The 14,560-nt window shown below is 37.9% G+C and overlaps 1 protein-coding gene across 1 annotated transcript; it reads right to left on the bottom strand.

Annotated features, from left to right (window-relative positions):
* Nucleotides 1-11,793: 11,793 nt before the first annotated feature.
* On the bottom strand, nucleotides 11,794-14,210 carry LOC149496774 (uncharacterized). The gene is made up of 3 exons (XM_089719915.1): nucleotides 13,939-14,210; nucleotides 13,096-13,504; nucleotides 11,794-12,687 (listed from the first exon to the last, which is right to left on the bottom strand). Exons 1-3 carry the CDS (start codon nucleotides 14,208-14,210, stop codon nucleotides 11,794-11,796), a joined length of 1,575 nt encoding a protein of 524 aa, XP_089576041.1.
* Nucleotides 14,211-14,560: the final 350 nt, after the last annotated feature.

Genomic DNA, 14,560 nt, shown 5'->3' with positions numbered 1-14,560 from the left:
TTATGAATTCACAAAACAAACCATAAAACTTAATGATTTAATTCATGTTTGATTGCGCTATTGGAAGATAGGTAATTAGACCGGGTTAAAATAGCTAACAATACATCGGGAGAGCTTGTTAGTGATTTTTGGGTTGTTTCCCCTACTTGAACAATTAAAATTGATTATCAAACTAATAAAATAAATTGGATAGAATTAAGTAAAGTCAAAATCCTTAGTAGCTTTAAATCATTGATTTCTTTTAATCAAATATTGTTGCTTGATTTCTTCTTATTCTCTTTTATTTGATGAATTTAGTTTGTAAAAATAATTTCCCTTATTGCCGTTTAAATAATAGTAGGTTAACATAATTTTAGTACTTGGTATACAATCCCTGTGGACATGATACTCTACTCATTCTATATTACTTGTAGCGAATTCGTACACTTGCAAAAATAGCTGTCAAGTTTTTGGCGCCGTTGCCGGGGATTGGCAATACCAATATCAATACGAATTATCCTATTATTAATTTAGACATTTTGTTTTTATCTCTTAATTGAAACATTTTTAAATGTTTTATAGTTTCTTGTTTCTTTGTTTTTATTGATTTTTACTTTCATTATTTTTTTGCGAAATATTTTGAGATGTTTCATTAACAAGTAGTCGCAAGTTTTATTCAACAACATTTAGGCCATTTTATGTAGTTTGGGCAAGATTTAATGAATTGTTGGAGAGATTTCCTTGTCATAATTTTACAAATAAATATCTCACTTACATATTCTATTGTGGATTAGATGAAGAAACTAGAAGTTGGATAGATAATGGATTTTATGCAACCGGTATTCACCTTCTGGAAAGCAGCTATGAAAATGTACTTTACATGTTAAATGATATGGCAGATTTTGACTACCATTGGCATTAGGATCATTCATTGCAGGATTGGAATCACTAATATCCTCAAAATTTTGAGTATGAAGAAGAAACGCAAAAGAATTTAGAGGATTTGATTACTGGCCTTACTAAATCTCACACTGAATTTATGAATGAAACTCGCTAGAGTTTTAAGATCCGACAAGCAACAATAAAGAATTTGGAGGTACAAGCAACGGAATTGATAACCATGGCAATTAATGGATATCGAGATGAGGAGTGCAATTCTGAGGAAACTTCATGGGAAATTGCATATGTAGAAGAAGTAAATCCTACATGTGAAAAATGCAACTCCTTTGAAGACGGATTAAATCTCAATTTCTTGTTTCCAGATATGATTATTAATGACCATGAAAAATGTGAGGTACAACTGGAAGGGACATTGGATGAGAGTTTAAATGAAAACAAACAGAAAGCAATATTGGTGGATGAAGAAATAATTGAGACTATTGATTTGAGCTCATTAATGGTCTTTATATATACACCACCAGAAGATCCTTTCTTTCCAATAATACCATATTTAATAAATTGTGTTCTCCATGATCTAATACAGGTTTTTCCCCAAGTTCATCATTCAAAGCGAGATGTTGTTGATATAACGAGCATAAATTTTCTCAAACTAGCCAATCTTGAGAGCATTTTCAACCAAGACCCATGTGTGATACTACATGATACATACTATGGGCGAATGCTGTTATTTGATAAACTTCTCAAAAGTCGAGTTTAAAGACTTTAAACAAAACGCTAATGGGAGGCAACCCATCATTTTCTTTCTCTTCCTTTATAATTTTTTTTATTTATTTTATTATTACTTGTATTTTTCATTTTGTTCTCCCATCTTTAAACCATTATTTTCTTTTATTTTGGTGTTTTGTACTCATATTGCAGGTCAAAGAAGGATTAAAGAGGCTTGAAAATTGATTGAAAGTGCTAGAGTCAGCCTCTAGCACGGGTCAGGGCATGCTACCCAGCACCCCCGTGCTGTTTTCAGAAAAAAATACATGAATAGTCAGACTCTAGCACGGTTAGGGCGTGCTTCTCAGCACCCCCGTGCTACCTAGCACCCCCAGGCAGCACGGTCAGGCTGTGCCTTGAAGCACAGCCGTGAAAAAAAAAAAAAAAAAAAACCAGTTAGCTTTTTCACAATGGCTGTGTCATATTTATTTATTTATTCCTACATGTGTCATGTTGTGTGTGAAAGTGACATTCACTTTTTATTCTCCATTATTAACGCCACATGCATTCTTTGTTTTTTATTTTTTTTATTATTCTCTCTCTTTGTTTTCCTTTAAGTGTAGTATTTTTATCATTATTATTTTTTTCTGTTGCCCTTTTATTTTAAGTATTGTCATTTTTTTTTCTTGTATTTTTTTTCGTATTGTTTATTACTATCATTATTTTTTTTATGTATTTTCGTAAAACTATGTTATTTTCTTTGTGTTCCAACAATTACGTCTTTTTACCCTAAAAAAAAAAAAAAAAAAAAACAATTACGTCTTTTTATTTTATGTATCTTCTTATTTTTGTGTACTATTTAGTCCGTTCTCAATTTTAGAATGTAGGCATTGAAACTATGCACATGGCTTCCTTGAATTTTACTGTATTCTTCAATACAATGGTGGTAAGGTGTTCTCAACTCTATTTTATTTTTACACCTTGTTTTGATAATATACGATAAGTTTGGAGAATTGGTCTTATTTTTGCACACATTAGGGACAATGTGCTAGATTAAGCTGGGGAAAGGAAAATTTTAGTTAAAATTTTAATTTTATTTTTGTTTGTTTATTTCATTAGTTTAATATGGTTGGAATAATTGTGAGCAAGTTTAAAAAATTATCATAATTCATTAACTTGCAATGAATTTAGTTGTTCTTCAAAGCTAATTATTTTTTCAGCTTAAATTTTAATTTTTGACTTAACATGATTCTTTGATTTAACTATTTGTTTCTAAGATTATAAACACTAATTTTTTTGTGAATTCTATAATATATAGATGTCTTTTAATAAAAATTTATTTAACCTTGGTATTCCTAGAACAAATTAAAATTCTCTTCAAGACAAAAATTTTTAATGCTTACATTTATAAAGAGATGATTTAGGCATTTTTTTTTGTTAAAACTTCGTATTTAGCCTAGACCACCTAAGTTAAAGTATGACCCTTGCAACCAATTTGAAGTCTATATCAAAAATTTATTGTTCACCCATATTTAAACCTAGCCATTAAACCAAATTAATTTTCTACCCTAAGTGCAATAATGTGTAATTGAAGGATTTGATTTTTATTAAAACATAGCAACAAAGGAAGAAAATTTCATTAATACTAGCAAATAAAAATAAATAAATAAATAAATAAAAATAAATAAATAAAAAGAAAGAAAAACCCCGTAAGAGAAGCAATTAATCAAGAATTCAAGTTTGGGGAACTTTAGCAAGGGAGAAAATATCAAAAGTGCTATGAAGAGACCTTGCCAAAAATAAGCTCTAATTTCAAGCTAGTAAGAGACTTCAAAGTTAGTTCCCCTTTACAAATAAAAATTCGTTTTTAATATAAATGAAAATCCTGATATTAAACATTATTTGTATTTTTGTATACCATATTATCTTTTTCTTTACTTAGCTAAGATTATATCTCTAAAACCCTATTACAACCAAAATAAAGACTTTTTGATCTTTTAAATTGTATGCATTTCAATTGTGAAGAAGGGATGACTGATTCTGCCTATGGAAATGTTGAACTTATATTTAAACCTCTCATTTAAAGGTTAAATGATTTTTGTGAAAATTCATACTCTACCTGTCATAAGTTGAATAATTGTTGGTGTTAAAATCTTGTTAACTTATATTTAAATTAAGGAATGTGTTTGTTTTCGCCCAAAATCCCCTCGGAGGACCCGAAAACGTCCTTTTAGTGATTTTGATGAAATATTTTTATTTGGATGCGGTGCCGATAAATCGGTCTTATAAACAATTTTGAGTCGCCACCCATTATTTAGGCAATGGGACCGTTTTTAATAAAAATGACTCCATTTTAAACCTAATTTTGTTTTAAGGCCAAATTATTAAAAGACTGGTCAGGCGCACCAATGCGATTCTGGGTAAGGGAATTGGGTACATCGGCCCGTTGGAAGCCGACGCCCGGAAAATCGGCCTCTATTAACCTATGATTTTTAATTTGTTTTAGTTAGAAAAGCCAAATTATTTATTTATTTAAACCCAACCCAAATGAATCGGACCGAGTTTCTATATGGAAAATTATTTAATCGTCCCAATCAAACCTAATTATCACATGACAATTATTCAAATCAAAGCAATTAAACCAAATAAATAAAAGACCCGCTCTTGCCTTATGGTTCAAGGCGGGTGACAAACCGAGTCAAAAATATTAAATGGAATAAATAAATGACCCGCTCTTGCCTTATGGTTCAAGGCGGGTAATAAACCGAACCTAAAATACATTCTACCCGATTTGAAATTAAACATATAAACCCAAAAACCCAAAATCATGCATATTTATTATTTAACACTAAAAATGCAAATTATTATTAATAAACTTGCAAATTAATTTTAAGTATAAATAAATCAACAAATTTAATCCTAAACATTATAATTTTTTTTTTGTCTAAATATACAGATTATTAATAAATCTACAAATTTAATTTCATTTTTTTATTTAAACATAAATTGTAAAATTCATATAAATAAACACACCAAATTATATTTTAGTATTCTAAGTTTAATTAAACTGTGATCTGTTCATAATTGAACATTCTCAGATTTATTGAAGAAATTAGATTTTATTTTTGTGCAAAATTTATTTTATTTTATTTATTTATTTATTTATTTTTTTGGAAAAAGCCGAAGAACAGCTGCGTGACGCAGCTGTTCTTCCAAGAATAGTAGTTCATCACTCAATTTTGACCCAGATTTCGTTTTTAAGTTATTTATTTACATCATTTCTTATTTAAATGTGATTTAAGGGCATATAACATGATCAAATATGAACAGAATACAATTTAAAGAAACTTACATTACTAAAACCACAAAAATATAAAAAAAAAATACAAAGAATATTAAGAAAATTACCTAATCCTCAGATTGAGGATTGTAAATGGATCAAATGTCTTAACAAATAATAATTAAGATCTCCAGGAGCTTTGTTTCCAAGGATTTAAATGTGTTTTCTTTGTCTTTTGATTTTTTTCTCTCTTTTTTTGCTTTGATTCACCTAAAATTGATATCTAGTGGCAATTTTTCTTCAAATCAACTCACAAGAGTGTTTGGAGAAAAATGTGGCCGCAGAGGAGTGTTTTTAGGGTTTCAAAATTGTGTTGTCAATGTGCGAAAGAGGTGTATTTATAGAGCTAGGTTAGGACACAGCTGTGTGACGCAGCTGTTCTTCGCAGACAGCGTCATTTATTATTTATTTATTTATTTATTTATTTATTTATTTAAATCCTTGGATTAAAAGACTTCTAGATAGCATTGGCCCATTTATTTTGCATCCTCGTATCCTCATCGGATTAGGCGGGGGCATAAAAACACGCGTCAACAGTTTGCCCCCCCACTTTATCATTAGTTGCATAAACAATTAATGTTAAAGTGGCCTACTGACGCGCCTTCAATCTTGAGTTGGATGGTATGTTTGTCTTGATCATCTGGTCATGTCTAAAGCTCAGTTTGATCGGCTTTATTGGTTCCCGTCGGATCTTTGATCATCTCCAAAGCGCGGTTTGATTGGCTTTGAAGTGACCTCCGAAGCTCGGTTTGATCGGCTGGGGAGGGTTTTGTTGAAAAGACTTGAAGGCTCCAGTCGGACTACATCAGCGTTCTAAGCATCGGTAGTCATCTGGCCACGTTCAAGGTTCATTTGATCATCTGGCCACGAACAAAGCTCAGTTTGATCGGCTTTGTTGGCTCCAGTCGGATCTGTCTCCAAAGCTCGGTTTGATTGGCTTTGAAGTCACCTCCGAAGCTCGGTTTGATCGGTTAGGGAGGATTTTGTTAAAAAGACTTGAAGGCTCCAGTCGGACTATATCAGCGTTCTAAGCATCAGCGGTCATCTGGCCACATCCAAGGTTCATTTGATCATCTGGCCACGAACAAAGCTCAGTCTAATCGGCTTTGTTGGCTCCACTCGGATCTGTAATCAACTCCAAAGCTCAATCTGATTGGCTTTGAAGTCACCTCCGAAGCTCAGTTTGATCGGTTGGGGAGGATTTTGTTGAAAAGACCTGAAGGCTCCAGTCAGACTACATCAGCGTTCTAAGCATCAACGGTCATCTGGCCACGTGCAAGGTTCATTTGAGAAGGGCAATTTCTGTGTACAAATATATCTCGCCTGGTGGGTCCAAAACGGCTTCGAGAAACCATCGCCGGTTGGCCTGAAAATATAAAAGAAAAGAGCAATTTCTGTGTACAAACAGATCTTGCCTTTGTTAAAATGTTGGAGCATCACATGCCCCCATGCATTAATAATTGTAAACTTTGAAATTTGAAATTTTTGCATAAGGACAAAAGGTGTTATTCTTGCCCCTAGTTTGGAATTCGGTCCTGAGACCAAAAATATTATCTTTTAAGTAAGCCTTGAAAATCTTATTTTTATTTATTTATCACCATCTCCCTTTTTTTTTATTTTTTTTATTTTTTATTATTATTTTTTTTATTGCAAAAATTTTAGCTAAAATTTTATTACATTCTCAGGTATACTTTTCCTGATGCGGTGTTGAAAGAAAACTTACCTGAGGGTAATTCAGTGGGTTTGATGATTCTGCCCCCTGTGTGGCGAGTAGACGGAATTTATTTGCAGTATATGAGCCGCACACTGACTCCAGATTAACTAAAGAAGCTGACTTGGGCTTGGGTGGGTTCTTATGGGCTTGGGCCCGTTGGCCCTTATTCCTTATAAATAAGCTTTTGTTTCTTCATTTGTTACTTTTACTCTAAACTTAAAACTTAAGCTTTTCTCTGAATTCTAGCGTCCATGGCCTAAACTCCCGAGATTTCGGCTTCTGCTTACACGCCCGAGATGGAGATTTTTGGCGTAATCCCGGACATTCCGGTTTTCGAGGGTGCTCGGATTCCCGTGAGTCGTCACGCGCTTACTCCCGGTACACGGCCGCTTCAATTTCTTCTGGCGCCGGATTTCGATTTTTCGGTTCGTTATGAGACCGATGCGATGCGTGGCTTCCAAAACGAGGTCAGTAAAAATTTTTTTTTTTTTTTTGTAATTTTTGGCGTCTGGGAATCAGCTATGTCACGCAGCTGCTAGCTGTGTGACGCAGCTGCTCCTTGCGGAACAGTTTTTTTTTTTTTTTTTAATTCAACTATGTCGTACATCATGAGATATTATTTATTGCTTTAGAGTGACAATGCCATGTTGAATTTAGTTGATTTAAGCGATGTAAATATATAAATGAAAACCACTGGTGAGATTTCCCTATGCTTCCTGACAGTTATATGACGCGGCTGTGTCTGACCGGAGGGTTTTATTTTCCTGCAAAAGGAAAACAAACAACTGTTAGTTGATGTTTTTATTTGAATATTTTCCTTACACAGGTCGATCTGAACAAGGCCCGGGCTGGCGAATCCTCCACTGATGCGTCTATTTTCTGGGATTTGTTAGACCCTCCTATGCAGACGAGAGTGATCGCTGCTGGATTCGGGGATTATGCCTCGAGGCCCCGTAGGATTCAGCCCCGATTCCCACTTGCCATGCGTTATGCCCTGATGGAGCGGTGGAATGATTGTACACACTCTTTTATTTTCGGCTTTGGGGAGATGACATTGACACCTGCCGACTATACTGCGATCACCGGGCTCAGGTTTGATGGTGACGTGGTGCCTTTAGATGCTCGGTATCGGATGGCCGCTTTGGGAGCCGAGCTTATGGCTATCTTGCTTGGTGTTACTACACACGCCAGGTTCACCGCGCAGGGCTACGTCTCTTACGAGGTAGTGTATAAGTTCTGGGCCGAGCAGATCCGAGCGAGATTGGCAGCTTGGAGGGAGTTACCCGAGTATGTCCGGCCTGCGGCCCCCACGTATACCAGAGAGGAGAGGGACAAGGCAGCGAGGTCCTTCATGTTCTACATCATTTCGTCGCAGCTCCTTTGTACCTCCCAGAATAAGGGAGATCCTGCTGTGCTGGTTTGCCTGCGGGACCTGAGCCTCATCGGCACCTACGATTGGGCTTCACCGGCATTGGCTCACCTCTACCACGGTCTGGATGTATGGACCAGGGGCAGTGGTGAGTCAAACTGGCTGTTCTTCCTTCCCCTCGAGGTAAGATATCTATTCTTCTGAAATTTCTTTTTTATTTATCATTCAGCCCAGTTAACATTTAAAACAACAAAAAAAATTTTTTTAATTAAAAATTTTTTTTTTACAGGTCTGGGCATATGAGTATAGGATCTATCCTGGGGGTCCGGAGATAAATACTCGCAGTGAGGCCCGATAGATCCCTCGGTATGTGGAGCACTGTAATCATAACTATTTTAGCTCAGAGGATCCGCACTACTGGAGGCGCTTTCTTAATCATAGGGCTTTAGCTGATGTGAGTATGAAGAACCTTCTGAGTATCATCTTCCTTCTTATTTTTTTGCTACTCGTTTGGCTGACTTATCTGTTTTGAAGCTCTTTCTGAATCCATGGGAGGGAGATGCTTGGACATCTTATGCTCCCCGTGTCCGTGCGGAGGCCTTGACCGGGTCCAGGATATTACTTCGGGGCTATAGGTTGGATCGATATTATCTGGGAGAGAGATTCCTTGAGATCCATATCATCGCAGCCCAGAGGCGGGTGCCTGTTGATCCCCCATGCCATATGTGTACATTGGAGGGAATGACTCTGGAGGAGGCGTTGTTGGAGTACGGTGGCTTCCCTGCCGATGATTTCCTGGGACCTGGCGACTATGCCTCATATCTCTCCACCAGACTGATGACTAGACTTCCAAACGTCCGAGAGTATTCTCAGGTAATTCTTTTGTCCTCATCATTGATTCTGCCAACACTTTGACTGAGTGAATAACTGGGTCTCTCTGATTTATTGCAGGAGAGAAGGAGGCATAGGACTCCTGCCTTCTATAGGGCGCAGGTAGAGGCTGATGTTCCCGCCGAGCCTATGGGTATCGTTCCAGGTGATGTCCCTTTCCCTCCGGGTATGGAGGTTGCCCTGGATCCTGCTCTAGGGCTCGGGCAGACCCTTATCATTCCAGCTGATATCAGGCAAGTCCCACCACAGCTGCAGCTGGATCCAGAGCGTGCGACACATGTAAGTATCAAAATAAACTTACCAAGTTAGAAATATTTACCTGGAGATTTCTTCATTGGGTGCCCCCCCTTTTTTTTTCTTATTTTCGCTTGTAGGTGTCTGCTCAGAGGTATCAGGAGTTGTACCGGAGGTTCTATTTTGCCCGAGCCTACATTGCCAAATTGTACTCGGAGCATCATGAGATGGTATGGTTCTCTTACTTTCTTGCTTTTCGCTCCCTTGCCTTGTGTATTCCTCTTACCTTTCTTCTTTCTTCTTCTTCTCTCTTTTTTTTTTTATTCCACAGGAGCTAGAGAACAACAGGCTACAGAGACATCAAATTCGTCAGAGCGCTCGTCTCCAGAGGGAGATTGATAGGCTCCGTACCAGGCTGGAGGTTGAGGGGATTCTCCTGGACTCCTTAGATGAAGATGATGATAATGATGATTCACCTGACGAGGCTCCACCACCTCCGTCATCTTCTATTAGACGAGCAGTAGTGGGTCCCAGTCGGAGGCGACGTTAGGCTTCTTCCTTTTTTTTTTTTTTGTTCAATGAATAAATCCGCCAGTTCTATTTTGATTGAATCCTGTTTTTCTGCATATTAAACAACAAAGAACAACAACAAATCTTTTCTTTCAAAACTATTTGTTGGATTAGCACTTTGGACCTCCTCCCCTCGGATTCAAGAAATGAAAGCACATTAAAGCGGATTATTTAACTAGGGACAGAAACTTACATTCCTGGAAAAAAATAGGGTGACCATTTTATCACCTGCCATATTCAGAACAAAATATGCAATTCCCTCATGTATGCATGAACCTATTTAAGCGCTAAGGATTTTATTTATGGTCTTCCTTTATCGATCCTTCCAGGGAAAGCATTGAGAAAATAGCGCTCGACCTCCTGATCGCCGCCCAAAGGAATCCAGTGCTCAGGTGGGGCCAACAGCCAAGAGTCCTCAAAACAAGCTTAGCAAATTCTGACCAGGTAAGCAGAGAGGAAGGTCTTGTAATCAACAATCATACCCCAGAAACAAAAGGGAAGAAAAATCTAAAAATCAAGCTCTTTATTAGTCTGACTTCTTTCAACATCATACAGAAGTAAAGGGAAATTACTTTAATACAATGATCGATTATTCTAACTACTCATTCGCCTATTCTCCTTCTAGTAAAGTTGATGGCATTGAGTAACCAGCCACAAATATGTCACAAACGTATGGCATATATTTCACATTTAAACTAAGCACCATGCGTTAATCTCATAAAATTTTTATTATTATTTTTTGTATTATTTTTTTTTGTAAACTCTAATTTTTGCCTAGGCCGCCCTTTTATGGGTTTTCAACCTAACGAGCTTATAATTTTTTTTTTTGTTCGAATCGAAATCATCATCTCAGACATAGAACTTTTTCATCTGGTCTTGATTAACGATTCGATTAAAAGGCTTCCCTTCCGTAGTGACCAATTCAGCGGCACCCTTGGCCAACAGCTTCTGAATTCTGAACTATCCGTGCCAGTTGGGTCTGAATTTCCCTCCAGGATGATTTTGGGCTTTGTGGTCTAACAATCAGACCAATACTAAATCTCCATTCTTTAAAGCCCTTGGATGTACCCGTTTATTGTAGAAACGAGCGATTCTTCTCTTTCTCATCTGATCCTGGAATCTGGCATTCAATCTTCTGCCATCTAACAATGCCAGATCTTAATACCTTTTCTTGACCCACTCTTCTTCGGTCAGATCAGCTTCCACAAGAACCCTGAGAGACTTCTTTTCGAGCTCTACTGGTAATACTGCCTCCATTCCATTAGCTTGAGGCCGATAAGGAGAAGAACGGTGATGCTCAATCCCATATCTGTACAACAGTTGGCTAACGTCTGCTTGAAAGTGAGAACCATTGTCCGTAACTATATGATGAGGAACACCATAGCGACAGAAAATGTTCTATTCAATGAATCTAGCCACCTGTTTAGCAGCCAAAGTTTTGTAGGACTGAGCTTTGATCCATCTGGAAAAGTAGTCCACGGTAACCAAGATATACTGATGGCCATTGGATGCTGCTGGCATGATCTTGCCAATAATATCTATGCCCCAAGCTGAAAAAGGCCAAGAAGGAGTTGTCGGATGGAGCTCAACGGCAGGCAAATGGTTTTTGTTGTCGTGGTACTGGCAGGCTTTGCAATGGCGAACATATCTGACATAGTTGCCTTTCATCTGCACCCAAAAGTAGCCTTGCCTCATAATTTTTCTAGCTAAATTCATGCCACTTAGATGAGTACCACAAACTCCATCATGGATCTTCTTCATTATCTCTGCTCCTTCCTTCTTGTCTACACATCTTAGAAGCATTCCATTCCAAGCCTTCCTATACAGTTCACCATCGGCTAGGACATACTTCAAAGCCATTTTCCGTAGAACCAATCGATCTTCTTTGGTCGCATCATCCGAAAAGGTTCTATCTTTCATATACAGCAAAATGTCCGTAAACCAAGGTTCTTCCTCTGACTCAACCTGATTCACAAAATATTCTTTGTAGCATGGCATGTTCGCTGCGGTGATGATAAATGGCTTCTTTAGAAGCTTGGCCAAATCCTGCCATGCCGAGGCTAAGTTCGCCAAGGCGTCTGGGATCCTGTTTTAAGTTCTACCTATGTGAGTAAAAGTGATCTTGTCAAAGAGCGCTGCTTTCTTTAACAAGTACTTAAAGTAGGGTTTCAGCCTATCTTCTTCCACTTTCCTTCTTTCACTGGCATGTTCAATAACCAATAATGAGTCTCCAATCACTTCGACCTCCTTAGCGCCTGTAGCAAGTAGAGACTCGACTCCCATAATACAAGCTTCATATTCCGCCATATTGTTGGTAACTGGGAACAACAATCGTTTACACATTGTTGTTACCTCGCCATTGGGTGCTTCAATCACAATGCCAGCTCCAGCTCCATTCCTATTGGCTGATCCGTCGAAGTATAATTTCCAAACCCCTCCTTCAACACATAACAGATGTTCGTCTGGAAATTCTAGCTCCCATGGTTCATCATCTACTATAGGATTCTCAGCCAGGAATTCTGCAACAACCCGGCCCTTGACTGTCTTCTTTGTGACAAACTCTGCATCTACACTTATCATCTGAATTAGCCATTTCGACAATCGTCCTTCTAGAGTAGGGGTTTTTTGGAGATACTTCATGGGATCAACTTTTGATATAAAGGTGATCCTGAAAGAATCAAAATAAGGCCTCAACTTCTTGATCGACCATACCACTGCCATACACATTTTTTCTATCAAATTGTACTTCTCCTCAATAGGCAGTAGTTTCTTACTAATATAGTAGATGGCCTTTTCTACTCCAGTGGCATCTGGCTGTACCAACATTGCTTCGACTCCTGCATCTTCTACAGATAAGTATAGAATCAAGGGCTCTCCTGGTCTAGGGGAACTTAAAACTGGTGGATTCATCAAGTATTCCTTTATATGATTAAAGGCCTTCTGACAATCCTCGTTCCACTTGACTGGCTGATTCTTTCTAAGCAACTTGAAGATTGGAGCACAGGTAATAGATAACTTAGAAATGAACCTGCTGATGTACTGAATCTTCCCCAATAAACTTCTCACTTGGCGCTCTGTTCTAGGTGAGTCCATATCTTGAATAGCTTTTATTTTATCTGGGTCAATCTCAATCCCGTTAGGTCCCACAATAAAACCTAACAACTTCCCCTTCATTACTCCAAATACGCATTTTTTGGGATTGAGTCTCAAGTTATATTGTTTTACTCGTGTGAAGAACCTTTCCAACATCTCGGTGTGTTCTTCTTGTGTTTGTGTCATGATCACCATATCATCCACATAAACCTCTAATCCTTTATGGATCATATCATGAAATAAAGTTGTAGCCATTCTCTGATATGTTGCTCCGGCGTTCTTCAATCCAAACGGCATCACCCTATAACAGAAAGTCCCAAAATCAGTAGTGAAGGCAGTCTTGTGTTTATCAATTACAACCATTAGGATTTGGTTATATCCGGAAAATCCATCCATAATGGAATAACATCCCATTCCTGCAGCACTATCAATCAGGACATCTATGTGTGGAAGTGGAAAGTCGTCCTTGGGCGAGGCTTTATTTAAATCCCTGTAGTCGACACATACTCTTACTCTCCCATCCTTTTTAAGTACAGGGACTATATTTGCCAGCCATTCTAGGTAATGTACCACCTCTAAGAAACCAGAATCTAGTTGCTTTTGAACCTCGGCCTTGATTTTATCTTGCCATTCTGGTCTAACCCGTCTTCTTTTCTGTTTTACTAGTTTAATGTTCGGATCGGTAGGGATGAAATGTTCTGCAATTGACCTGTCAATCCCAGGCATATCAGCATAACTCCAAGCAAAGACTTCTGAGTTTCTCTTGAGACATTCTTGGAGATTCCTTTTGAGTTCAAGCTTAAAGTCTGATCCGATTTCGATTATTTTGGGATTTTCGGCAGTGCTTAGATTAAATGAAAAATTATGCAATGCATTTATGTCAAATATGCGAGTGGTATAATCAATGCCATGAACGTGTCAATTAGGAAAACAAGAAAACAAGTAATCAAAGTTCACTTCCATTGATTGAAATAATAAATGCAATCCATCCAAATCGTTCTCAAAACAATACTCAGAAAAATGAAAAACAGGACTAATAGCTTGTTCGATACATCCATCACAATTATTTTTGATGGCTTGTATTATTTGATCAGCATCAGGGATATCCTCAATCTCCGGGGCAGCTTTCTCTTCCATCCGTACGAGCTTTGCATCTCCAACATCTTCCTCTCAGCTTCCTCTACGTCTTCCGCCGCTAGCAATGATTGAAGGATCCTTGCCTTGGACTTTTGCTCTTGCACCATCCTCGAAGCTTCATCCCCAATCCCGAGGAAGTCTTCAAATTTAGGCATCTTTTGTGACCATTCTGTGCCACTACCTGCTTGGATCATGTTGATCATGAATTGTGTGCCATCTATCAGTTGCTTGAAGGAAGGCTCTGGGGATTTAATGATCTGTTCCTCATAATCTGTCATAAAAATTTCCAAGCCCGGATACTTCTTTCCCCTACTCTGAAATCCTCTGGAAGCCTTAGGGGTGAAGCAAAATTCTATTCAATCCCGGTTCTCTTGTCGGAGACTGAATTTCACATTTTTCCATCTTCCTATCCTCTGAGTATCCCAGACCATATCGGTGTTTCTGGCCGCCTGTAGATGGCACTGGTTCAAATTTGGCTTGCAAATCTCGGCCCAATCCCTTGCCATACTGCCATTGCATCTTCTTCATCATTTTCCATGAAAAAGGGCTCATCCTATTAACCGCACTCTTTTCTTCAGTGATTATGGCACTGTCGATCACAGCTACTTGGAATCCCGATAGAGGCACA

This window comes from Jatropha curcas, chromosome 4 (assembly GCF_041381405.1).
Source record: "Jatropha curcas cultivar XTBG-Jc1 chromosome 4, XTBG_Jcur_1.0, whole genome shotgun sequence".
NCBI classification, from domain to species: domain Eukaryota; kingdom Viridiplantae; phylum Streptophyta; class Magnoliopsida; order Malpighiales; family Euphorbiaceae; genus Jatropha; species Jatropha curcas.
The sequence above is the reverse complement of the archived record's forward strand: the minus strand, read 5'-3'. Positions and strand labels throughout refer to the sequence as shown.